Genomic DNA, 27,077 nt, shown 5'->3' on the forward strand with positions numbered 1-27,077 from the left:
ATGTAACAGAAACAGTGGAGGGGCACCTAGGGGGCTCAGTCAGTTGAGTGTCTGACTCCTGATCTCCAGTTTTTTTTTCCAAGACTGTATTCCTCAAAGAGAGAGAGCACAAGCAGAGGGAGTGGCGGGCAGAGCAGGCAGAGGGAGAAGCACATTCCCTGCTGAGCAAGGAGTCTGATGGGGGACTCGACCCCAAGACCGTGGGATCACGTGAGCCCAAAGCAGACATCTTAACCAACTGAGCCACCCCTGTGTCCCTTAGCTCAGGTCTTGATCTCAGCGCCCTGAATTCAAGTCCCATGTTGGGTTCCAGACTGGGCGTGGAGCCTACATTATTATATATATATATATATTTTAATGATGTCAAGATTCAGTCATGTCCAAAAACAGTAAGAGGTCTTTCCATTTGCTCAAGTCTAGTTTTTGGTTTACCAGGAGTGTCTTATAGTTCCCCTCATAAAAGATTTTGAACTTTAAATTTAAACCTAGGGTTTTTGAATTTTGATTTTTGCTACCATAGATTATTCTCATTAGATCTCCAAATTGGTGTTTGTGTGTGTGTGAATATGATCTATAACCTTGGAATGGTCTGAGGTTTTCTAGGATTCAAAATCCAGAAGTCATAAACGATTCAAAAATTCAACTACCCCACATTAAGTTTTCCCTGGCAAACATAAGCTTTTCCCATAAGCAAAGTCAAGAGAAAAATGAGAAGCTAGAAGGAAACCTTTGCAACTCCTTATCACAAAATGCTCCTACAAGCCACAAAGAAGAAAACCACCCACCCACCTGGGAGCGGGGGGTGGGGGAAGAGAGGATATGAATAAATAGCTCTGTGAAAAGGTGGTCAACCTCACTTTGGAGTTAATCAGGAAAGTACGCTGAGATGCCACTTCTCATCCATCAGATCGGCAGAACACACGGCTGCTGCGCGGTTGCTGGGACGGTGGGAGAACAGATACTCGGCAGTGCTGGTAAAACCGGTCAGGAGGGAACCGGCTAAGTGAATTATGCTACACACCACACAAGAAAACACTAGGCAGCTGTTAGGAAAAGGAATGAGGATACTCTTCACTAATCTAGAAAATTCTCCTGGATCTAGCGCTCAGTGAAAAAGAAGTAGGTGTTTGCAACAAGGATGTGGATGGAACTAGAGGGTATTATGCTCAGTGAAATAAGTCAATCAGAGGATGACAATTATCATGTGATCTCACTGATATGAGGAATTTGAGAAACAAGACAGAGGATCATAGGGGAAAGGAGGCAAAAATGAAACAAGACGAAACCAGAGAAGGAGACAAACTGTAAGAGACTCTTAATCACAGCAAACAAACCGAGGGCTGCTGGAGGGGAGCGGGTGGAGGGATGGGGTAACCGGGTGATGGGCATTAAGGAGCGCGTGTGATGTAATGAGCACTGGGTGTTATAGAAGACTGATGAATCACTGACCTCTACCTCTGAAACTAATACATTTTACGTTAATGGAAAAAAGCTACGTGCAGTACAGTATGTAGAACAAGCTACTGTTTATATATAAAACCATAAAAATGAAAATACGTATTTCGATAAAGAAACAATGGAAGTATATTTAAACCAACCACAGTGGTCACTTGAAAGGACCTGAGTAGACAGGGAAGGCAAGCGGTGATTTTTTACAGTACACCTTTTTATTTTTTCAAGAAGTTATCTCCACACCCAACGTGGGGCTCGAACTCACAACCGTGAGGTCAGGAGTCGCGCGCCCCATCCACTGAGCCGGCCAGGTGCCCCTGTATTCCTTTTAATAGTTGATTTTTGAAGCACGTGACTATTACCTATTCAAAACTTTAAACAAATTAATTCCCCTGGCAAACTAAGAAACCTAAGACATTTTAGCTCACCTATTTCACTTTTTACTTTTCCTGTTTAACTCACAGGGACAGGAGACAGCACTAGCAAACAGGAGACAAAAGGGAATTCCTCAGAGGCCACCAGAACGAAAAGTGTACGTCAGTGTGAAACTCAGGCCTCCATTTTCATTTATTTATTAAAAGTAATTTCTGTCCTTTACAATGTGTTACCTCACACACACACGTACTCACACACATACGCACCCGTGCACACACACGTACGCACACGCACAGAGGACTTGAAGGGGACAGAGAAACAAGGATAGCCTCCAAACGTAATTTTTTTTTTTTACAAAGTTTAAAATAGATTACATTTCTGTGCTTTTCAGTCATTACACAATGTACAGACATGATTCATTTAATCATGATTTATCTTTCCCAAATTGTTAAACAATGAGGATTTTCTATGAAAGAGTATATGTAAAAGCTCTCACTTTAGGAGCAAAGTGCTATTTCCTGCAGAAACCCACCTCAAGCATACATTTTGTGTTTAGGTATATTCCTTGAGAAGACAACAGTAGCAGTGCCTAAGTTCGTTCTATAAAAACACCTGAAAGATGATTTTCAAGAGACTCAATGCGCTGTGCTCTCAGATAAAAATCCTAAGTCAAAAGATCAGTTATTGTGACAGTAACAGTTAGAACTGCATATATACGTTAAAGATCAGAAAAGGCTATAAAGAAATGTAAATAGTTGTGCTTTGGGGACTTTTTTTTTTTTTGGTAAAGTTGTTTCAATAAATAGAAACTTAAAAAATGTCTCAGTGACTTATATAAAATAGACACGTATCGAGGATTTTCTATACTTGGCTTAGAGTTTAAAGGTGAAAAGCATCTCCACATACAACATCCGGCATCTGGTAATCCCAGGCTGGGCCAGTTGCTGACAGTCAGGCAAAGGGTTAGGAAGAACCAATCAGGGGCGCCTGGGTGGCTCAGTGGGTTAAAGCCTCTGCCTTTGGCTCAGGTCATGATCCCAGGGTCCTGGGACCGAGCCCTGCATCCAGCTCTCTGCTCAGTGGGGAGCCTGCTTCCTCCTCTCTCTCTGCCTACTTGGGATCTCTCTGTCAAATAAATAAATAAAATCTAAAAAAAAAAAAAAAGAAGAAAACAATCAAGTGATTTTTCTCCTCCTAGTAACATAAAGCCCGATCCAGAGGTAAAGCCAGGGCCAACCAAGTAACAAAAGAAAAGCCTAGCTTCCTTTCAAATTCTTAGACCAGAGAAGCCATGCTACTTCTGTGAGGGTTAAAGAAAACCCTAGATGCTTTTTCCTTTCTTTTTTTTTTTTTTTTTACCCTCCACACAGTAACTGTAAAACTTATTTTAAAAACACCATGGCAACTGTTTATAATGACAGAAAACAAGGTATAATTTACATAGTAACATTGCTGTTTGTAGTCAGGAAATAAATGTCATTTCATATGCAGGCCGGTCAGTTTGCTCTCAGTTTGCCCTTTCAGGCCTTTCACGTGGAAGGACGTATGACCTTAGGAATCAAAGTGAGTTAGAAAAAAAAGATGACAAAATAGCAGATGTTTTAATTAGAGTCTTTTGCACAATAGCTTTAAATATAAAAAAAAGAATTTCTTCGAATAATTTCCTAGGGGTCGCTCAAAAGCATCCTTGCTGTGACATAATGAGCTGGAATCCTTCCAGTAAAATTAGAGTAATTTAAAATATATATTATACTTTTGCAATTACTGTCAATCACTCAGTAGTTTGTCTCATGTTAACGAAGTGAGAGAGAGATAAAAGGCAGTCCGCATTCATATTTGCAAGATAACTTTACTTCAGAAGCCAACTGAATTCCTTGCTCATGTTCTAAGTATAGCCATTGTGATAAGACCTGGAAGAAAAAAAATTGGAGAACAGTTAAAGCCAGGCATTTTACCAAGTCTTCCATTCAATAAGCAATTGTCTAGATTTCGACGAGCAAATACACTACAGCACACAGATGGGCACTCTACCAAGAATTCAAAGTCAGTTTGAATTTGGTTGATACTATACAGAAGAAACCCAATTTACAGCAATGGGCAGTCACTGGATAGATTTAATTAGATCACTGATGTCTGGCCATAGCTAATTTTTTAACCATCAAATATACCTCCCACTTTATCCAGTCACATCAGCTCTAAGACCAGCAGATGTGGCACTTTTAAGGTGTCAGTAAAGGCAGCCAATGTCATTAACAAAAACATGTTGAGCCTATTTGTATCCTAGGGCTCCAGGACCGCGAAGAGGCAGAAGCATAGTATTCTTGTTGGGCTTGTATCTTTCAAAGAGACTCCGTACATGAAACCAGAAAAATTTAGTAATGTAAGAATATGCTCAGTCCTAAATAAGTGGTAAACACACACACACACACACACACACACACACACACACACCCACCATGAGTGATAACGTACAGAGAAAGAGGACAATTGTAGGACCAGGGCAGGTCAGAAAAGATGCTCCAAAAGCTAAAACTGAAATAAGCCTAAAAGATGGGCAGAAATGATTAAAAAAAAAAAAAACCAAGGAGATCAGCAGGCATTTCCGGTGTGGGGATGGTGAAGCGAGGACAAGGAGGTTGACCGGATTCTCAATGAGCTTTTCAGGGTCCATAATTCACCTCACAGGCTGTGATCAAGGATTTATACAGGGAATCAGCTGGACAAGATTGGCTCAGAGGTCTCAGGGTGGAGAGTCTCACATGCCCAACTATGGAGTCATACTTCTTTCTATGGACTAGAGTCCCTGACGGCTCCCAAGTAGGGAGTGGCGATGATGAAACCAAACCAGAATGGAAATCCATCTGGCAGCAATGCAATGGAGCATTTGGGGGGTTAAAATAACTGGGGGGGTTCCTGGATCGAGCCCCACATTGGGCTCCCTGCTCAGTGGGGAGTCTGCTTCTCCCTCTGCCCATCCCCGCTGCTCGTGCGCTGTCAAATAAGTAAAATCTTTTAAAAAAAATACAAAAAGAGAGCACACTGAGGAGTACTGAGAGGATACTGAAAAGAGTTGGCCTCTCAGAAGACGTGACAAGAGATGATGAAAACAGCCAGCCATGACTGGAACCCTGATCCCTGACACATGGCAGGGACTAAGTAACTGTTCAGTTAAACGAATTACAAGATTTCAAGCCAGGATGACTAAAAGAATGATATAACAGGAAATCTGGGAACTGGTTTAAAGAGGAAGGTTCACAGTGTTCAACAAGGCGGCACTGTTCACCTTTATCACCGTACACACTTTGTCTCAGTGTTTCCCTGGGATCAGTTCCTAGAAGTAGAAATGCTGGGTCGGGCAACAGGTGCATTTTACATTTTATATGTGCTTTACACCATCGCAAGTCAGCAAAGTGAAGACAACTGAATACAGTAGCAGGCACTAGCTCAATCAGCTACAAAGAACTCATCGTAAGGGGCGCCTGGCTGGCTTAATCAGTAGAGCATGTGACTCTCAATCCTTTGGTGGTGAGTTCAAGCCCCACAGGTGTAGAGAGGACTTAAATAAACTTAAAAAGAAAAAAAAAAGAATGAAATGTAAGCTAAAAATGAAATCTTAAAATGTACTTGACCTCAACATATGCTTTTGAAGCCAGCTTGTTTCTCTTAAAAAACAAAACAGAACAGAACAAAACGAAACCGGCACCAGCCCCACTCACCGTGACCCTGTACACGTGGAACTCCCCCCGCCCAGCACCTCCCACGTAGAACTTTGGACCGCTTACCTAAGATATAAGCAGCCACTAATTTTTGATTCACACTCAAGTGCAAGCAGATAGGCACCAGTGACTCCACATCGCCCAGCGTGGGAAGCATCAGGGCACCGATGCACACCGCTCCCAGGAAGACGGTCAGCAGGCTCGGGCCGGAGGAGACCACTCTGTTCTCTGTCAAAAGACAAGAATTCCTGAGCTTGCTTCTAAAAGCGCCCCAAGACCAAAGTTCACTCACAGACACTGTCCCCACTCACCAGGATGCTGGTTTTGTCTTACTTCTCTGACTCTTTGCCCATCATGTCCATGCCATAGGGACGTGTCTGCTGGACTTATCTGGAAGCCCATAACGTCTCTGAGTCGTGACAGAATGGAATGTTGAAACGGCATTGTGAAGTCGCAAGTTCCTACTGAAAGGTCACCAGCCTCCCCCTCCCCCCACCTCACCCTCATTAGAAAGTGTCCGTGCATTGTGTCATTGTGTGTGTGTGTGTGTGTGTGTGTGTGTGTGTGTTTATAAAGTACACAAGCAGAATTTTTAGAACGGGCTAGAAATGAAAGTGGAAATTCTCATTTTCTTCCTGTAGCCCCAATGGATGGCTTGTGTCTTACTCCATATGGCAGCCTGCTGCCTTCTGAGAGTGTCTTAGGGAGACACATTTGGTCCTCCCAGCTGTAGCATCCTGCTACTGTTTTTGAAAATATTAAAAGCAGCAGAAAAACGCTACTTGAGGGTTTTAAAGCTACCTGTGGGGTTGCCTGGGTGGCTCAGCTCAGTTGGGAAAGCAGCTGCCTTCTGAGCCCTGATCCCTGGGCTCTAGGATTGAGCACCAGCCCCATGCTGGGCTTCCCTGCTTCGAAAGCAGTCTGTTTCTGCTTCTCTTCCTCCCCCTGCTCGTGCTCTCTCTCTCTCAACAAAAATAAATCTTAAAAAAAAAAAAGCTACCTATGAAAATTCTCGTCCCCTGCTCTATCCCATTTACAGCAAAGAAAGCAGCAGAAACGGTATCTGGTGGGTGTTCTGCTAAATGAAATAAACCAGCCACAGCAGGACAAATACTGCATGATTACACTTCCATGAGGAATCCGCAACATGGTCCAACTCAATCAGAGAGCAGAGCGGTGGTGACCAGGGACTGGGGGTATGTTTAAAATGTGAGTTACTGATCAGGGGCATAAAGGCTCAATTAAGCAAGATGAGTAAGTTCTAGAGCTCTGCTGTATAACACTGTGCCTGTAGTTAACAATACCGTATTGTACACTTAAACATTTTGAGGGGGGTAGATCTCGTGTTAAGTGATCTTACTACAATGAAAGAAAACTTAAAAAAAAAAAAGAAAGAAAGAACAGTAGCCGGGCTGCGGTCCTACAGTGCTTGCTATGTGTGTGCAATATTCACATCCGTGTTTTTAAGAAACCCGGTAACAGCATACTGTCATATAGTTTTCCCACTACCCTTCTGTCATTAAAAGGAATAGCCAACAGCAACACAATCTTGTGTTTTATTAATGAAATAACACTGTTCATTTCATTATTAAATGCAGCTTTTCTAAATTATTAATACCTTAGCTGTTGTGCGAACTTTAATGGAGCCTTGCCAAAGCCAGATAGGTGAAAACAAATTCAAATTTTCTAGTCATTATCGCTTGAGACAAAACAACAGCATAAATACCAAAAAACAAGTCTTATTTTAGTTCATGAATGAAGTAGCTTTGTATTTGTACTTGCTGCAGAGATGAGCTTTCAAGCTTATCTATTTGCATAGATACTTGAAATTTTTCAAAGCGGAAATAAATGGCTTTTCTTTTGATACTACAAGATTGTTGTAAAAATTGTATCGAGCTATAGAAAACGTAAAGGTTCCCAATCAGTCTCACCCTCCTAGAGAGAACACTGTTAACAGCTTGGTACAGCTCCTTTCAGATTTTATAAATACCCACATAAACATGTTAAAAAAATGTTTTTTTTAACATAAGTGAGACCATAATAAGCCTACTGTTCTATAAACTGTTTCTCCTCTCAGAAATATATATGAGCCTCTTTCTATGTCAATGCATAACCATCGATCATTCCATCAGAACCTTATAAATAAATGTCTGCCTGGCATCCCATCTTATGAATATTCATAATTTAATCCAATTCCCAACTGATGGACTTTTAGGTCATTTTCAATCTTTTATTATTATAAACAATAATAAAGAGTGTAATTTTCTTAAGCCAGAGGGCACGGACTCAAAACATTGCATAGAAATAGCAGTTCATTAGTCTATTAGTCTATTATATTAATAGACTCTATTAATAGAAATAGACAAACCCACTAAGATTCAGCTGCATCTTTCCAAAACATCTTTTTAATAACATGGGCTTTGGTACTTTGTTAAAGTATGCTTTGTGGGTTTCTCTTAAATTTCTGTTAAATGAAAAAAAATATATATATATATAAATGCATTTATGCACATAGACAAGGTCTGGAAAGTAACATGGAACAGTTACATAAGCAAATTTGTTAAGTGTGTGGGACTGTAGATGTTTTCCTTTTTGAATTTGTTACTGCTATGTCTTTTATAGTACAATCAACTCGAGAAGAAATATCTCATTTTCTTGCCTTTTGATACATTTATAAAAATATTTATAAAATCTAAATCTTTCACGATCTAGCCTCTGACCATTTTCTGGCTGGTTCACAGAGACTCCCAACACTGTCGCACTTGTGATATGTCTAATAATCGTTTCTCTAAAGATGTGCAAAAATAATCACATTTCAAAACATCCCCCCAAACAATCTCAATTCGTTTCAACATTTTACTTCAGAGACACTTAATGGAAAAAACCATAGAATTTTACATACTGGAAACCACATGTTAATTTACTATTCATTTAATAAACAGAAGTGAAAAATCTCACTTTGTCCACATGGATTAAATCAGGCACCATTATGCTCTACTAACGAAGAAAACTTCCCTTAGTTTCCTGCCACACTATTAGAAACATGGGGGTAAACTCCTTGCAAAAAGGACATGTGGGCCAGGACATCATATAGGGGCTCTACTGTGGCATCGCCCTTGCTCTGAAGAGTGGCCAGAGCCATGGAAACCTTGTAAGACAAAGCAAACCAATCCAACAGACCCTACCAGACGAGGAGTCCAGCCCTCCTAGTGAAACCCGCGCACACAACTCTGTGCGGGGCACTCTGCTCGGGCCGAGGACGGTGAGAATTAACCACACAAATAAGGTGCTAACAAGGTGCTTGCTTTCACTGAGCTTCCTGACATGGACGGCTGAGAGAGGTTTTTTCCCCTCATTCATTCACCACATCATTCATTTATCTACTTTTACAATTAGAAGAATTCTCTAATATACGTCAGATACCAAAGGTTCACTGTCCAAGGAAAATAAGAATAAAATGCTCAATTAATACACATTGTAATTATTTAGCCTTTTAGGATGATTTTCACCTGAATTCTAATAAGTTGTGAAACAAAGGGAAAAAAAAATAAAACGAAACTTTTAATCCTCATTATTTGGGGGAGGGGGCTACTAAACTGGTCTGTTAAATACAGAAATGAGCTGAGAGCCATTTTCCTTTAAATTACGAATTTAACATCAAAACCCAAAAATGCTCATTATATGACTTTTCTTATTCTAGAGGAGGCATCTTTAAGGGGGAAGATTCCATTTCCATAAACATGTATAAGCCAACCTCACAATACTGACCAGAGATCAAAGTGACATTTACCAGAGGCTCTTTTTCAGCTTCAAAAGATGAAATTCTGGTCCTATTGGTCAGTCACAGTTTCTGGGAAGCACTCTACTGGCTACTACAAGACTCTTGAGCACAGTAAATCAAAGAGCCGTTACTCCCTGTGTTATCCAAATAAACACTAAGATGAACAAACTGATAGGGGTCTGTGAGTTAATGGAATGACAAGTAGATTTGTTTTTAATTCCTCATAGATAATGTTGCAATTTCAAGGACAGCTGCTATCACATTCATATATCACTATCAGAAAGTTTCCATGTTTTTCTATGGAAAATTTTATCTTCCTCCTCTTAGAATGCGGTTGGAAGGAGATAATGAGACGTTAAGAGGGAGGAGGAATGACGTCCAAACAGTTGCATATGAGGATAGTGTCAATGTTGAAAGAATATATCATAACACTTCTGAATATCGAAGCTGGGAAGGAAATGAGGAATGGAGAGGGATTCAATTAATAGCCCACAGGGGATATTATAATCTACTTAGTTTAATTAACTTCAACTTTAATGAGATTTTTTTTTCAAAATAATATGAACAGTGCACCAAGCTTGGCCTATTGCCAAACACAATCTCTCTCCTTCTTCGAACTAATTAAATGAGAAAGGATACGGGAAAGTCACGGAAACAAAAGTATATAATTGCCAAATTGGGCTAGCCTTCCGAAAGTACGGGGCGGGGGGCTGCATTCTTGGGTCGACACATTTCAGAGGCGATAGCCACGCTCGCCCTCTCCTCACAGCCTCGGCGGCCGAGAGCTTCTCTCCCCATTTCAAGTCCAGCTCTAGGCCTCTTGCTCCATTTTCGGTACCTGATCTCTAGTTCGGTTCCGTCCTGAAGTAGTTAATTAGGTGAAAAGTGGCAGATCATTTTTCTAGTAATGATTCTTAGCTCCCTGGTGATTTTCCAGTTAGAAATGCGTTAAGAGCGCCAATGGCCTTTAAAAGCAACCCCAAAACTACCTGGTTGAAAGGACTGCTCAAAAAATAAACTTTCGGTTAAATGTTCCTTTATCCTTTTTTCCTCTTCTTCCTTTTGTTGTTCTTTTGCAGATGGGAGAAGAATAGCCACCACCTCTTTCCTTCCTAAAGCCTTCCTCTGGCTTTGCTCGGAAACTTGGAGGCGGAACTTGTCTTTTACACCATAGTGACAGGATTGAACATCTCTATGACGGATCACACTGAAAACATTAAAAAAAAACAAAGGCTGTTTAGGTTTCCGGGGGTTAGAAAACAGAATTCAGCCCGAGATGTCACAGGAGAACATTAACTAACTGTAACCAAATGCTCAAATACAGAAACTTGCTAAGGAGGCTTAAAAAAAAAAAAAAAGTCCCAGCATAACCCAAAAGGAAATGGGTGATTCTAAAATATTTGATGAAAACACATACTCTACAATATAGAATACAAGTCTGAAGTAAAAGAATGCCAGGTAAAGACAATTCCTTTTAGCAAGGACATTGATTCCCCCTTGAGATCTGCAGGCAGTAGTGGTTACCGAATAGGACATAGGAGATGCTTTCTTCCCCACCAAAGTCTCCTGGATTTCTACTGCCGCTCATTTATTGTGCAGGTAACAAACCTCACCTAGACCCAATACTGAAAGCCTGTGCATGCAGGTAAAAACAAGCAACTAAATAGTAAGTAACCAGTACGACCAATGCTACAGATGCGCTTATGTCTTCCTCCGAGAAGAGCGTTAAAGCACTTGCAATTTTATGAGAGCAATCTACAATTCCATTTATCTTACCTCGTTCTTAATAGAGAACACAAACCAATTAGGTCAAAGATAACACATTTATTTGGCAAGAGACTACATTTCTTTGGAGTAGTCCTTGCTTATTGTGTATTGAATGAAAATCTAACGAAACCTGCAAAAACACATCCTGTAAAGATACATCATTTTACGGCTATGGGAGGACGAAAATGCATTAAGAAAAAAAAAAAAAACAAAAAAAACACCTCTGCTTCTTGTTCTCACGGAAGGTTTCAACAAAGGTAGCTTAAATTAAGAGCTGGTCCATGGATCCATCTGGTCAACACTAGCTCCAAAGTGAAAATTAAATATGAACAGCTTGAACAAACAATCATTTATCTGACACTTAATTTCTGATGAAATTATCTGGAAGAGCTCAGATAACCTTTTACAGATGAGTAGTTACACACTTGCTTCCTGTTCGTAGAGATTAACTTCCAGGCTTATTAGCGGGATCATTTCAGATGAACTTCTATTACCATTGTTCTGTGAATGTAGCAGTGTTAGCTTCCCAAATGTCACTATAATATTATAGGATGTCCCAAGGAAAGCTAAATTCCCTGTTATAGCTAGAGAAATTTAAAGGCATGAGTTAGAACTTGACCTTCATAAGCGACCCCCGTTGTGACTACAAGCACAACAACTGAGGAGATGTTCATGGAAATATTAACACACCCATCCACTCCAGCATCGTGAAATATTACTAAGGATTGGATCAACCTATTTCGAATCTTAGGGGCTTCTTAAGAATTGTGAAGGACTGGGTTGCCTGGGTGGCTCAGGTCATGATCTATTTCAGGGTCTGCTTCTCCCTCTGCCCCTCCTGGCCCCCACCCCCAGCCATCCGCACTCACTCTCGCTCGCTCACTCTCACTCTCTCAAAAAAATAAACAACCTTTTAAAACCATAAACAAAATTTTAAAAAGAAGCGTGAGAGACTAAAAACTTCCAGCAAAAATTCAAAATGTAATAAATGCCTGAGGGGGTATAGCTTCAAGATGAGATCCTTTTCAAGTTAAACACATAAGTACTAACACACTTAAAACATGTTACCAGGAAGGGATTTTTGACTTACATATCCACACAACACTGAGGCTTTACTGCACCTGCAGAATCAGCGACAACATACTTATTTGGAGTAGTACACAAAACTGAAAGAAAAAGTCACAATGGCCATTAGTGGGTTTTTTTTTAATTAGTTTCTACAAGTAAACAATTAGTAGGGACTAGTTACAATCCATAAAAGAGACCTAGGAGACTCACCTTTGAACTTTAAGGCAAACTCATAGGGATTATACAGAGTCAACACCTGCTTATGTGTTGACTGGTCATCTGCATAAAATATTAGCTCCGTGGGAAACACAAAAACAGGAAGATTTCCTTCCACTAACTCTGGCTGTCTTTTTTGTTGATGCATTGGCACTGAATCGCCCTTGCTGCAGCTTCGGTTTTTATAGTCTCAAATCTAGTTGGGACTTTTCTTAAGTCAGTTAGTTAAAAACTCCAAAGCATTTTGGCAATCTAGAAAGAGAAGAAGAGAGAAGGAAATCGAATGACACCTGTTTTCATTTGCTGTCCCTCCGACAAAAAGCACGTTCAGCTTGCATTAAAATAGGTCCCCGAACCATTTAAAGATGCCTCTGGACTTTTCCTCATGGCTTACTTAGACAGCTTGTTTCAAACTACGCAAAGAAATTTACACATGCTCCTTTCACGCTCAAGCTTTCAACCTATGATAAGTTACATAAATGCTAGAATAAAGAAGTCTTTCTACCTCAAATTAATCACCCTCTTTCAAGGAGGTGAGATCAAAGGGCCATCACTCTTTTTAAAAAAGTCGGATTTCTTAAAAAGTAGAATTTGTCTTGTCACAACTGATTTTATGTGAGCTAATCTAAATTCTCAAAGGCTAAAAAATAAAAAGCAAAGAAAGTTTCTGTGCATTCTGGGAGAAAAACACTTTTACACTCTTTTCAACAATGCCTTGGTGCCTTCTGGCAGCATGGGTGGGAGAGTTCTCTTCATCTTTTTTTCCTACCAAAAACCCACGACAAGAAAAAATGTCTTGAAAGGAAGCCGAATATCCAAACTTGTTAAGGAGTCCTTGGGAGTTTTCTATGAAAATTCAAAGTCAGTACGTAGGCTCTGGCATGCCAGCAAGCTCTGTGCCTCCCCTCCTACATCAAGCACACAGGCTTCAGAGCTATTTTCTTCCAACTTCGAGACCTTTTGGTGTGGTGCTGCTGTGTTTACTTCCTAATCTAATTTTAATCAACAACATTCTTATTTATTAGCTAGCATCCTAAGAATGTGGCTTCTGAAAATGCCAAAGCTAAAACAATCGGATCACAGAAAATGTCTGATTTTCCCTCTGTAGATGACACCTTTAAAATAGGCCAGACACCATTGCAGACTTTGTGTTCAAGTTCCCACACCTTCCAGGAGCACTGTAACACAAGATTCAACTGCTGGGTTCCGCTTGAAGCCCTTCCAACTTTTATCAAATGAGATACTGTATAATCACGTAGGCAAATTTTTATGTTCTTTCCGCTGAACACCTGTTACAAGCCAGGAACTCTGTCAGGAGCTGTGCAGATACAAGGATGAGCAAAGCACAGACCCTGTCCGCAGGGGGCTCCACGCTCAGTGTGGAGTCTGCTTGGGACTCACTCTCCCTCTCCCCCTGCTTGTGTTCTCTAAATAATAAATAAAATCTTAACAAAAGACTCAAATCTAACCCACGAAACAATATTTAAGCTACCTCTATTATAACGCATATCATTATCTGTAAAGTGGCAGAGAATCAGAAGATTACATGAATAATTCTACCTGGAAGAGAGGCAGGGAGATGACATTTGAGGTAGTCTCTAAAGAAAAAAAAAAAAAAAAAAAGGCAGGAGCGCCTGGATGGCTCAATCGGTGAAGCGTCTCCCTTCGGCTCATGTCATGATCGCAGGGTCCTGGAATCGAGCCCCGTGTCGGGCTCCCTGCTCAGGGGGGCGCCTGCTTCTCCCTCTCCCCGCCTCCCCCGCTTGTGATCACTCACGCACTCTCTCAAATAAAATCTTAAAAAGAAAAAGAAAAAAAGGCATTTACTTCTGTGTTGGGGGGGCACAGGTAGGAAGGCACAGATATGTGCAAGTGAGGGACAATGCTGGGGAGACCATAACCCACAACCTGTCCCAGACCATCATGCTGCTACTTCCTATCCACGTACCCTACAACATGCTCACACATAGCTCATGACAGGGGTGGGCTGGGTTTTGGTTTTTTTTTTTACCGTGCCAAAAGGGCCTATTGACATTTTTATTAGTAAGAACATGTAATATGTGTATCATTCATACCAGATCACAAACTTTTTATTACATTTACTGAATTAATTAATACATGCAATACTTTCAGCACCCACTGTAGGCCACACAACATTCTAAGTGTTTGCTACTGTTATTAAATTAGGAAGAGACAGAGACAATAATGTCAGCAGGCCTCCTGCCACAGCCCAGCATTTCCACTCTAGCTAACTAACTCTCCACTGTAATACAATAAAACGAAGATTATTCTGAAAAGCATCTGTTATGAAGTCATTCTAATTTTGAGTTTTTATTTGCCACATATTTCTCTCTTTTTTGTTTTTTGGTAAGGGCCATACACATTTCTATTTGGATAATGTGCTCTCAGGAGTTTGGTATAATTTTTTCAAGAGAAAAGAATTAGCTCTATTATTTTCTTAGTAAGCTTGGCTTTCAGAAACACAACATCCAAGTTTGCCATCACTAAATAGTATTCAACACCTCATTCTAAAACGTTAGGATGAGAATTTAAGGGCCCCTGGGTAGCTCAACGGGTTAAGCGTCTGCCTTCGGTTCAGGTCATGATCTCAGGGACCTGGGATCGGGCCCCGCATCAAGCTCTCTGCTCAGCTTTTCCTGCTCCCTCTGATCCTCCTCCCCATTTGCGCTATCTCAAGTAAGTAAAATATTTTTTTTTCAAGTAAGTAAAATATTAAAAAAAAAAAATAGGACGAGAATTTAGCTTAGGATAAAAGGTGGCATGGCATCTCTAATTTCTGGGAAACAGTTTAGTCAATAAATATTGGTAAAACTGGTATCAACCTGGGGGGGGGTTGAATTTTTCCCTTATTCCTCACAAAATTCCCAAACTTTATTAGGGTAAATTCCAAATGGATAAAAGTTTTAAATGTAGAAAGAGAAACCCATAAAACACTAAAAACCATGGGAGATTTTTTTTTTCTTTTCCAATCTGAGGCTTTCTAGCAACCAGAAACCAAAAAATATTGATAAATTCAACTATCTAAAAACTCTTAAAAACGCTGCATGGCAAAAAAAAAAAAAAAAAAAAAAAAAAAAAACCAACAACAACACAAAACAAAAAACCATCCAAAATCAATAAACAAACAAAAAACGTCTACAAAAAGCCAAGGGAACTTTTTCAATCATAAATCAGGTCTAATTTCCCTACCAGATATACCAGAAATACAAATTACTATGAAAAGGCACTCAACAGAAGTAAGCAAATGCTACAATATTTCATAGAAAAGGACAAACTGTTTTTAAACTTCCCAGAGGAGGGGGAACCTCTCACAAGAGAGATACACATTGCTACTTGCCAGATTGGCACTCAGTCAACAACTTTTGGGAGCTGTGGTGGGAGCAACCAGGCCTGTTCTGCAGGTTGCTGACATGCTGATTCTACCTGCCGCGAGTAACACCTGCGCCCTTGGACCTGGAGATTCGCGATTCTACTTCTAGGAATTCAGCCGGCATAAATATTTGTCTTGTGGGACGTCCCATATGTGTAAGTGTCTCCATTCTCAGTACTGAGGAGTAAATAACATGACTTATGGGAGGTACACAGACCAAAGCTTGGCACTCCACGAGGGTTAGCTGTTGTTGTCAAGAGTCAAAGAGTGGAAACTGCCCAACTGTCCCTTAAGACAGGGGGTCACGAGATAAGTAAGATACAGCCATTCACTGGGAGGCCAGGATGCTGTCAGAGAGAAAAAGAGAGCTCTCTGTGCCGTGTAGGTATGGACTGACAGTCAAGTGCAGTGCAACGTGAGAAAAGCCAGGTGTGATGCGGAGTAGAGGGTATCTGTGTGGGAGAAGGAGGTTTCCGGGCTCTGGGTGAAAGATCTTTGGAAGGGGGCTCCTGGGTGGCTCAGTTGTTAAGCGTCTGCCTTCGGCTCAGGTCATGATCCTGGGGTCCTAGGATTGAGCCCCTCATCGGGCTCCCTGCTCGGTGAGAAGCCTGCTTCTCCCTCTCCCACTACCCCCTGCTTGTGTTCCCTCTTTTGCGATCTCTCTGTCAAATAAATAGAATCTTCCAAAAAAAAAAAAAGATCTTTGGAAGGACGGCCCGGGCTGCGCCTGGAGAAACTAACTGAGTGGCTGGCGACAAGGTGGGAGGGCAGTTTCCTGGGGATACCTCTTTGGACCTTTTGAATTCTGAACCCTATGAACACCCATTCAAAAGTGTGTGTGTGTTTAAATCGAATTAAACAATAACTCCTCCAGGGCCAATTTTGGAAAAGGTGCCAGTTTTGAAACTCAAGCAGGAATTTAGAAACAATGTGTGAAAAATCTCTGTTAATTGCATTTTCCAATTCATGATCCTTTAATAACATGGAAAGCCTGAAATGATGTGTTAAATACCATGATTTCAATTCTTTAAGCTCCTTTTGGATGCAACAGAAACTCACTCCAGTGAGAAAAACAAAGGTTTAGCAGGACTTGCAAACTGAGGGAAATGTGCAGCTGTTACAGAGGAGGAGGACATGGTTTATAAATCCGACTGGGCAGTCAAAATTAACCACACAGAACAAGCCCTGAACTCTTCCAGCCTTAAGGGGAAAGTTCATTGGCACAAATCAGTAGAAATTTCACTAGCTTTACGTAACGGCTTAGCAGAATTCTTACTCTTTTCATTTTGAAGCTTTCTCTGGACGAGTGGAATATGTACACTTTTCCCCACGAATGGTGATTAAGTAGGCTGTCCATCCCCCCGGCCACTTGTTAAAGAAGTGTTTCATTGGTTCTTACCAGTTCATTCTTTTTTGCATCCCTGTTCCCATCTCTCACTTATCCTGGCTAAGGGAAATCAGCCCCAGGTCACCAAGCATAATATTAGAGATTCTGCCGACAAACATAACGAAGCAGAAAACCTGCCTCTAACAGATGGTCTTCTGGAAACTAACACTTTCTCTTTGCTCCTGTCCATACTGCAAAAGGACAGAGTGTAAAAATTCTGGGAACAGATTATATACTAAGCCTTTGGCAAAACCTTACTCCAAATCGGTTTATAAGGTCGCTTTCCAAAAGTCACACACACACGAAGTCAAAGAATGTGAGCCTCCAGCCCTTCTCATTTTACCGCTGAGGAAAGCAGGCCCAGGACAGTTAAAGGACTTACCCAAGGTCACACAAAGTGCTGGTGGCAGATCTCTGGGCTCCAGACTCACACGTCCCTAAACGGTTCTATCTCCTGTGTCTCATTTTCAAAAGTCCTGCCTCTGATCCTGTCACATTGTCACACATGCCCTCATCTCTAGAAAGGTCCCTGGCTTTTCCAGAGGAGTTCTCAAGGGATGAGCCACAATTCAAGTCTTGATACATGTGTTTCCTTTTCAGTTTTATAAAGAAAAACAATTGAAGGATAGTTTCACTTACTAAGTTGGACGTGCTTTCTTTTCCTGATTAGGAAAGATGATGTACAGCTGACAGTAACTACCCATGAGAGCATTAGTAAACAAAGGTTTATTCTGCATTCTACCTGTCTGGGCACCAAAATGTTCCTCATTCCTCAAAGCCTCCTTCAAATTCCCCCTCTTGGTGGTCGTCGTCTCCTTCTCTGATCTACACGATCTCACTAATTTTATTACATTCTCTCTTCATGTACTTACTTTATTGATGGAACAGACGTTTGTTTTGTGTGGGCTCATTTGGACTCCCCAGACTTCAAGCACCATGCCATATTGTTTTTCTGCGGCGGTTTTTGGTTTTTTTCTCGTCCGACATAGACCCAAGCTTGGTATTAGGCGCTCAGCAGATACTGAACTTACCAGCTTGCCTACAGGTGCTTACTAATAACGGTTTCCTCCATCAGGGAACATTCCTCCTCCTCACGCCTGAACACATTTTGTCCAAAAAAGACAGGAAAAGGATCCCGATTGAAGGAATGGTCTATCTATGGTAGCTGCTTACCGTGGGTTGGGGTAAGTAGAGAACAGAGAATCCGCACCCCTGGCTGCATCTCCCCTCCCCGCAGCCCTTCTGTTTCCCTCTCCTCCTTAGCCCTGGCTCCCTCAGGGCCCAACTAGGCTCCAATATAGCCCCGACCTCACGGAGACACAGTGCGGCTGGGAGCTGGGGATGCGGGAGCTGCCTTGTCCTTTTGCTCCATACCAATGGCACAGAAATGCAATCGTGAATGCAATTCTAAAGAAAACCTTATGTGTGTACACCACCTTGTGACGAGTTTGCAAACTACTCTCTCTCTCTCTCTCTCACCACACACACACACACACACACACACACACACACACACACCCACCCCTAAACACATCAAGTCCTCACACTCCCCACCATCAGTCCAGGGAGATTAGTATCCCAACGTGTGATCCTTTTCTGTCTTCCTCACATGAGATGGACCAGAAGGAGGAAAAGATCAGACCCGGAGATAAATGGGAGTTTCGATACCTTTGTTCACCAGATTCAAAATGGAGATTTAAAACAGAAACCACTTTAAAGGCCTACTGTCATTTACCCTACCCCCCTTTTTCTGGAAAGAGAGGATTGCAAGAAAATCACATGAAATAAGGGGTCCTTGGGGATTCTTGTGCTTTAGTGGTTTCAAGCTTAAAACAGCTAAGGATCATCACAAGCCCAGCTTCCCCAGGAACCGGCAGCCCGTCTGCTGCTGGCCTACAGCGCTCCAGCTCCTCCCTGCCTTTCCCAACCTCTTCTGTTTACTCTGATTACTCTCCACCTCTGGGCCAGCTCCCTTTTATCTGGGCACAAGGACTATCTCCTTTCTCCATACTTGGTGTGGGCAGCCAAGGGCCAGCGAAATACTAGAGAGTTAAGAGCAATAAGTTCTCGGGGCGCCCGGGTGGCTCAGTGGGTTAAGCCTCTGCCTTCGACTCAGAAAAATGCTTTTAAATGGTCTCAGGGTCCTGGGATCGAGCCCCGCATCGAGCTCTCTGCTCAGCAGGGAGCCTGCTTCCCCCTCTCTCTCTGCTTCTCTGCCTACTTGTGATCTCTGTCAAATAAATAAATAAAATCTTTTTAAAAAGAGCAATAAGTTCTTCTGCTTTAGTCTATTATTCAAACCTCTCTTAAAAACAACAACAACAAAAAAAAACCTCTCTTCCTTCCCATTTCATCAGCTCTGCTCTCTTCCTCTTTAAATCTCCAATACCATCTATTAGGATTTTGAACGGCTGGTATATTCCTAAAGTCAAGTCTTTCGGGGGCACGTGGGTGGCTCAGTGGGTTAAAGCCTCTGCCTTTGGCTCGGGTCTTGATCTCAGGGTCCTGGGATTGAGCCCCACCTCGGGCTCCCTGCTTAGTGGGGAGCCTGCTTCTCCCTCTTCTGCTCCCCCTGCTTGTTCTCTGTCAAGGAAAATCTTAAAAAAAAATAAAGTCAAGTATTTCACAAGCAACGTTCTAATGTCTACTTTATAGGTTCAATCATTCATTGTGTGGTATTAGGTCATTTGGTTTCTACACATTTCCTAGGTTTTTCTTGTAATTTGATGTCTTACCAATGGGACTGACCTGCTATGAGTAAGGTGATGACAGGCTACTATCTATTCAAGGAGGAAAAGTTGAGCAGTGTGCATTTTAAGACTTAAAAAAAATAAGGATATCCTCCAGCAGCATCAGTTTTAAAAGCATTTTTCTTTAAACTAGTTATTTCCTTTGTTTTACAATATCTCAGTGTCTTCAGGTATTTCAAGATGTGCAGTTCTCAAAGCAAAATCCCTATGAACTCATTATATGAAATGCATGTTGTGGAGGACCTGGGTGGCTGTTAGTTAAGCGGCTGCCTTTGGCTCAGGTCATGATCCCAGGGTCCTGGGCTTGAGTCCTACATCGCAGGGGGCTCCTTGCTCAGCCGGGAGCCTGCTTCTCCCTCTGCCTGCCGCCCCTCCTCCCCCGCTTGTGTGCTGACAAATAAAATCTTTAAAAATAAGAAAGAAATACATATGTTGCTACCTATGGCCCTCTCCAGAGTCTTAGAATCACAAGTTCACTCTCGGAACCTTAACTGAGCACGTATTATGTGCCAGGCCCGGGGCTGAGGAATATGGAGAAAAGATGAAAACATTTTCTCAGCCCTTGAAAAATTCAGTCTAGCAGGAAAAACAGATATACATGGTAATTAGGATAGGATGTGACAAGTGTTAAAATGCTGATAGATAAGAAAGCTCTAGGAGCATAAAGAAAGTGCCAGGCTGCCTTAAATAGAAGTTTGCAGTAGGAGTGGGGGGGGGGGGTGAATTCCAGGAAGAAGATGTGTAGATGCATGAAAGGGACTCTTAAGATGAGCTTTGGCACAGCACATGGTTAAAAAATAGCCTGTATGGAGGAGTGGCGAGAGATGGTGAAAAAATGCTGTAAGCCAAGTTCGGGGGTGGAGACTTGCTTCTGGGTACCAGTGGTTCTCAAAATGTGGTACTGGACCAGCAGCAGCAGCTTCACCTGGGAACTTGCTAGAAAAGCCAATTCTTGGGTCCCAGGCTAGACCTGCAGCCCCAGAAGTCCTGGGCTCGGGGCCTAGTCATCTGTGTTTTCACAAGCCCTCTGGATGATTCTAAGGCATACTGCACCTTGAGAATCACTGCTGTTGGCGATGGTTGGAAACTTCTGAAGGGTCTTAAGCAGAGACCGGACTGGAGAAGATCCGAAGTGGAAATCTGACCAGTTAAGCACAAGAGCGGGCTCCGGAGCAGTTACAGGAAAAACCAAGTCACCCCTGAATCAACACCGCATTAACTGAGGGCCTAGACAAGGCCACAGGAATGGAGAGGAAACCGATTTCAGAGAGGTTTTACAGGTGGCCCAGAATCAATCAGGTGACTCGGAAATAGCCATCTGAGGGTTTTCACATAAAAGCTGTCACCCTGTCCAAGGTATCAACCACTAGGTGTTTGTTTTTTTTTAAAGGATTTTATTTATTTATTTGACAGACAGAGATCACAAGAAGGCAGAGAGGCAGGCAGAGAGAGAGGAGGAAGCAGACTCCCTGCTGAGCAGAGAGCCCAATGCGGCGCTCGATCCCAGGACCCTGGGATCATGACCTGAGCCGAAAGCAGAGGCTTTAACCCACTGAGCCACCCAGGTGCCCCCCACTAGGTGTTTTAAGAAAGGAGTGCTCCACACAGTCCCTAGAAAAAGGCGGGAGATGGAGGACAAGGTCTGTGCTTCCACAACGTCAAAAGCAAAGGGTGCCCGGGCTTATCCACGAGTCTTCTTGGTTGTTCGACTTCTCACGGGCAGTGAGTCAACCGGCATTCATATTAACATAAAAATGTTTTGGGAGGGGCACCTGGGAGGCTCAGTTGGTTAAGCCTCTGCCTTTGGCTCAGGTCACAATCTCAGGGTCCTAGGATCGAGCCCTGTATTGGGCTCTCTGCTCAGCGGGGAGCCTGCTTCCCCCTCTCTCTCTCTCTGCCTGCCTCTCTGCCTACCTGTGATCTCTCTCTCTGTCAAATAAATAAATAAAATCTTTTAAAAAAAAGTTTTGTGAACTGGGTTAGCGTGAATCAATCCTTGAGACTGACAATTTCGGGACGCGCGTGCAAAATTAAATCTCAAATGCTGTGAAGCTGAAACAAGGGCACTGGTTCTGGGGATCTAACCAAGGCACGGCCGAAGTGAGAGCCTGCTAGAGCCTTCTTTTCATCCTCATTTCATCTCGGATCACACAGCCCACTTAATTCAGGAAGAAGCTGGGATGAATGAAAGAATCCCTCTGCTATGCCCCGAAGGTCAAGGAAGTCGGGTGTAATTGTACTTTCTAATTTGGGAGGCAGGATTTAGCTGAGGCAATCTTCAATTTCCTGATTGAGAGGAGAGAGGGGTCCAGGTCAACCCATATGGCTAATTTACCTAATGAGAATTTTGCAGGGCACAATCCCTATTTCTGTTAGGACTCTGGATAGCTCTTGTGATGGACTGCGTGTTCTTCCAGCTGATACCAATAACTTGGCTTATTTCATTCTCTTATTTTGTCCAAGAGTATTACCCAATCAAAAACTGCACTGTTGGGACGCCTGGGTGGCTCAGTTGGTTAAGCAGCTGCCTTCGGCTCAGGTCATGATCCCAGTGTCCTGGGATCGAGTCCCACATCGGGCTCCTTGCGTGGCAGGGAGCCTGCTTCTCCCTCTGCCTCTGCTCGCTCACTCTCTCTCCCACTCTCTCTCTGACAAATAAATAAAATTTTAAAAAAAACTGCACTGTTTTTATGGAATTTGAGAGCTCTGAGGGACCCTGGAGATGAAAACAAAACTTTCATATTACAGATGAGGAAACAGAAAGCCTCAAAGAGTAAATCACTTCATCTATTTATTGTAGGGCAAGACTCTCTAGAATACTACAAGGCAGCAAAACAAGATTCAGAGCAACGCAGATCATCTGCCCATTTAAATTTTAGACAATATTTAAAATGCCTCTATTTTCCATTTTAAACATTTTTTTAAAAACAGAAAAAGAAGAGTAGCAAATTACTTACTTTATTGGGCTATTAGAGGATGGGGAAGATTTTCTTGTAGTTTCTTAATTGTTTTTCAGAAACTAGAGTTAAGGGGCACCTGGGTGGCTCAGCTGGCTAAGCATCTGACTCTTGGATTTCAGCTCAGGTCAGGATCTCAAGGTCCTGAAATCAAGCCCCACCCTGGGTTCCATGCTGGGTGTGGAGCCTGCTTAACATTCTCTCTCCCTCTTACCCCACCCTCTCAAAAAAAAAAAAAAAAAGAAATTAAAGTTAAATGTCAAAGCTTCAGGAGAAAACAATTAAAAATTTTAAAAATTGGGAAGAAAATGTAATGAACAATTCAGGGGGAGAAACATGCATTATTTTATAAGCTATTCTGTTTTCGGTCTTCACCTACAAAGGGGTAACTTTATACTAAATATTGCCCATTACATCTAATTATATATTACATGTGAAGGGAATCTATCACCACTACCCCTTACAGATTTGAGAAACTCCAAATTTTCAAATATCCTGGTATCTGAGTAAACCTTGCATTTTGAGAGTTCTAGAAATGTTTCAGAAACTAGTTTAATCTTGTATCCTGTTGGGTATGTACACGAGAACAACTTGAAAGGCACATTTGGCCCGTTTCCTGTTTTCCAAACCTCCCATTGCTTTCTACCACAAATATACAGTAATCTAGAAGTTGGTGTCCACTCCCTAGTCAATATCCTGTATATAGCATTTTATAAGAAGATTTCCAAGCACTTAAAGGAAACATGGACGAGATTTCCGTCATCAAGAATATATTAAATTCCAGGTGCGCCCTGGCTGAAACAGTAGACTTTTCCCCTTCTCTCTGGAATTCGCATTAAGAACGCAATGCATTCCAATAGAACAGGGTTGCTTTTTAGGCAAGAGCCAAAGGATCCCATTTTCCAGGTCTGGGGCCATCTCTTTATTTCCCTCAAAGGTCAAAAATCCAGGACCGCTTTCATTTACTATTTTGCCCTCTCGTTCCCCGAGGTGAGGTCTCCTGGATTCTACTGGGGCAGAAAAGCAACTTCAGTCCGGAGGGGGCAGATGTCAGTTAGTTTACCCAGAGGGGAAACCGCGGAACACTGAAAAAGAGCTGGAAGGCCGGAGATGAGTGAGAAACGGTCCGTCCTAGGACTGGCGCTCCACCTGATCGGGGCCCTGCCTTTCCAGCCTTCGTCCCCACACCGGCCGGCTCCATGTGAAACCGGTCATGTGAGCCTGTTTACAGCCGAGCTGCTGGTGCAACCATCAGGATCCGTGCGGAGGTACAGGAAGCGGGACGGATGCAGGCCACGTACCCCTGCCACCCCCCGCCACTATTCCACGAAGGCGTTCGCTCTCCCTCTCTGCCTCGCCACCCCACTTTCACCTCCCTCCAGCCATCCCGGGACGCCTCGCTTCAGCCCCGCCGATTTCCTCCCAGTTGCTCGCCGGGGGAGCGGGGGGGTGGGGTACCGGCCGGGTTAGGAGGAGGAGGAGTTAGGGCGAGGACGGTGTCACCCCATATGGGGAGTCAGCCTCCCTCCCCTAGCCCTCCTCGCCACATCCGCCAAAGAGTTGTCCCTGGAGCCTCATCCCCGGGGCAACCGAACTCTGCCGGGCGGGCACCGGGGGGATCCCGAGCCTGCTGCCTCCGCTCGGGCACGGCAAAGGCGCGCACGGGCCGGCCGGACCCTGACGCCGGGCTCCGCCGGCGGCGGGGCTGCTGACAGTCAGAGATGGGGCAGAAAGGGCTCCATCTGCCCGCTCCCCGCCTCCCACCCGCAGCCGGGCGCCGCCGAGCCCCACCGTCAGTCACAGAGCCAAGCTCTGGGACTGGGTACGGCTCGTTCTCTGCGCGGGGTCTCTCGGCAACGTAACTTCCACGTCTTCCCGAAGTCGGAGGAAGTGGGTGACGGGACGGTGGGGGGGACGCTCACCTCGGCAACACCGGCTCCTCGGAAAGCAGCTGCCACTGCTCCTCCGGTCCTTTGTCAGCGTCTCTAGGCTGCACTGCCTGCTGGGATACCGGAGGACTCAAATGCCACCTCTCTCCGCCCTCGAGGATGAGCTGCGGCTGGGGGTGGGTGGGGAGAGGGAGAGGAGGTGGAGCCGGGGGCGGGGCCGGCCCAGGGGCGGAGCCTCCTTGCTCACCTGGACTCTCGGGTTTTCTCCTTCACCGTGCTCCAAACTTCTTCCCGCTGTCCCGGAGCTTTCCCTCCTCTGCCCTCTCCTCCCGTCCCCTCCCGCCGCCCCTTGAGGAGACCGGAGACCCTCAGTGAGGGTCGTTCCTCTTTGCACTTGTCGGGCAGTCATTCTCGGTTCCCTCCTCCCCCTTCTTCCCCCAGGCACGCGCGCGCACACACGCACACACAGGCATACAGGGTGTACCCAAAGCTAGTTGACTGTACCGCCCAGACATTGCTTATTAACCACCTTTCGCCACTCCCTCCTCAGGGCTGCAGATTCTGTGTCGGGCCCACGACTTTTTGCCTGGAGCTGCGCGGTAGCCTCCTGGTTGGGCTCTCTGCTTCCACGCTTGCCTTTGTCCACACCGTCTCCCAGATGGCAACCAGAGGGATTTATCTAAGATGTACAGGTGACTTCTTACTTCCCCGCTTTAAACCTTTCAATGTCTCAGAAGTGCCTCCAGTCCCTCGGCATGGTATAGAAGGTCCTCTGTAATTCTCTTCTGATGCCCCAATACTCTAACGCCATAAAACTAGGCCTCCCGGGAAGACAGCCGGGCCAGCGACCAGGCTGCCCGCCCCAAATACTCCCCCTTGAAAGTAATGTCCACAGGCCCCTTGGAATAGCATTAAAGCTGGAATACTCAGAATGAAATGTTAATGCTCTTTAGAAAGCCACATGTTCCCTCCCTACAAGTAGGAGGCCCAAAGAATTACCCTCGATTGCCCCCCACGAGCAATGGGCTGCAGGTAGATCGCCCTTGGGCTCGGGCTTCTGATGCCTTTGCTCCTTGATTCCCTTCTCTGTCTTTGGAATACCTACCTGCCTTTCAAGGCCCAGTGGAAATACTACTTCCTCCAACAAACCTTCCAGGATCTTCCATGAGAACTATTAACTCCAGCTTATTCTGCTTTGCAGTTCTTCCTGTCTTAGGTAATCACTACTTGTGTGTTCTGCCATCCTTTCTCTCCTACCTATGAATTCCTCAAAGCGATCCCCGGCTGCTAGCACACTGTCTAATCCAGAAAAGGCATCCGTATAATTGGCAGACATGAAATCCTTCAGCTCCACCGTATCCGAAGCCCTAAGTAGGCCCGGAAAGGAGCCCAGGCCAGGCTTCAGCAGGAACATCTTCATGTTGACCCAGCCACATGCCATTTTGCAAACACAAACTGGTTAGACAGCAGAGCGTTGCAATTGCAAAAGACCCAAAGCGTGGACTTCCCTTGCAGGTCAGACAGGCTTGTGGTATAATATGTGGTTGTGGAAAATGTAACTGGTACAGTTCACATGAGAATCCCCTGTAGACAGATTTCATGGTGACACAGAAAATAACCGAGTCTCTGGGGGCACCTGGGTGGATTAAAGCCTCTGCCTTCGGCTCGGGTCATGATCCCAGGTCCTGGGATCAAGACCCACATTCAGCTCTCTGCTCAGCAGGGAGCCTGGTTCTCCTCTCTCTCTCTCTCTCTCTCTCTGCCTGCCTCTCTGCCCACTTGTGATCTCTGTCTGCCAAATATAATAAATAAAATCTTAAAAAAAAAAGAAAAAAGAAAAGAACTGAGTCTCCAAAGGCAGAAATATCTCCTCCATCAGGAGGCTGTGGACCCCTATTTGCCTCAGGCTACCCTTGGGCTCCGGGTCTCCTGAGGCCCTGTACCCCATGTTACAAGGTATTCTTTTGCGAAAGTAGGCATCTTGCTTTGTGTTATTCTTTTTTTGAAAAAAAGATTTTATTTATTTATTTGACAGACAGAGATCACAGGTAGGCAGAGAGGCAGGCAGAGAGAGAGGAAGGGAAGCAGGCTCCCCGCTGAGCAGAGAGCCTGATGTGGGGCTCGATCCCAGAACCCTGGGATCATGACCTGAGCCAAAGGCAGAGGCTTTAACCCACCGAGCCACCCAGGTGCCCCGCTTTGTGTTATTCTTGCATCATTTAGATGTGTATTTGTTTTTTCGCCAATTATATTACAAGCTGCACTCTGGCAGGTTCCTTGCCCCTAAAATGGGGGGCGCAAGAATCCTTAGCCTACCCGGTTGACTAG

The 27,077-nt window shown here is 43.8% G+C and overlaps 1 protein-coding gene across 2 annotated transcripts; it reads right to left on the minus strand.

Annotated features, from left to right (window-relative positions):
• Positions 1–1,570: 1,570 nt before the first annotated feature.
• On the minus strand, positions 1,571–24,895 carry MOSPD1 (motile sperm domain containing 1). 2 transcript variants are annotated; one of them, XM_080795463.1, is made up of 7 exons: positions 24,783–24,852; positions 13,936–14,171; positions 12,370–12,627; positions 12,182–12,257; positions 10,314–10,531; positions 5,610–5,771; positions 1,571–3,737 (listed from the first exon to the last, which is right to left on the minus strand). In XM_080795463.1, the coding sequence occupies exons 3-7, from the start codon at positions 12,521–12,523 to the stop codon at positions 3,706–3,708; spliced, it is 642 nt and encodes a 213-aa protein (XP_080651589.1). In that variant the 5' UTR covers positions 12,524–12,627; positions 13,936–14,171; positions 24,783–24,852; the 3' UTR covers positions 1,571–3,705. The 2 variants fall into 2 exon arrangements, with proteins under 2 accessions (XP_080651589.1, XP_080651588.1); XM_080795462.1 differs by lacking the exon at positions 13,936–14,171 and having other exon boundaries at positions 24,783–24,895.
• Positions 24,896–27,077: the final 2,182 nt, after the last annotated feature.

Source organism: Martes martes, assembly GCF_963455335.1.
Source record: "Martes martes genome assembly, chromosome: X".
In the NCBI taxonomy this organism is placed as follows: domain Eukaryota; kingdom Metazoa; phylum Chordata; class Mammalia; order Carnivora; family Mustelidae; genus Martes; species Martes martes.

What these genes read in the sequence shown, in the direction of transcription:
- MOSPD1 (XM_080795462.1), bottom strand. Translation starts at nt 12,523, where the DNA reads ATGCATCAACAAAAAAGACAGCCAGAGTTAGTGGAAGGAAATCTTCCT. An exon ending in CCTCAGTGTTGTGTGGATAT is followed by an intron (nt 10,532 to 12,181) that starts GTAAGTCAAAAA and finishes TAATGTTTTCAG; the next exon opens with TGTGATCCGTCATAGAGATG. An exon ending in AGTGGCTGCTTATATCTTAG is followed by an intron (nt 3,738 to 5,609) that starts GTAAGCGGTCCA and finishes TTTTTCTTCCAG; the next exon opens with GTCTTATCACAATGGCTATA.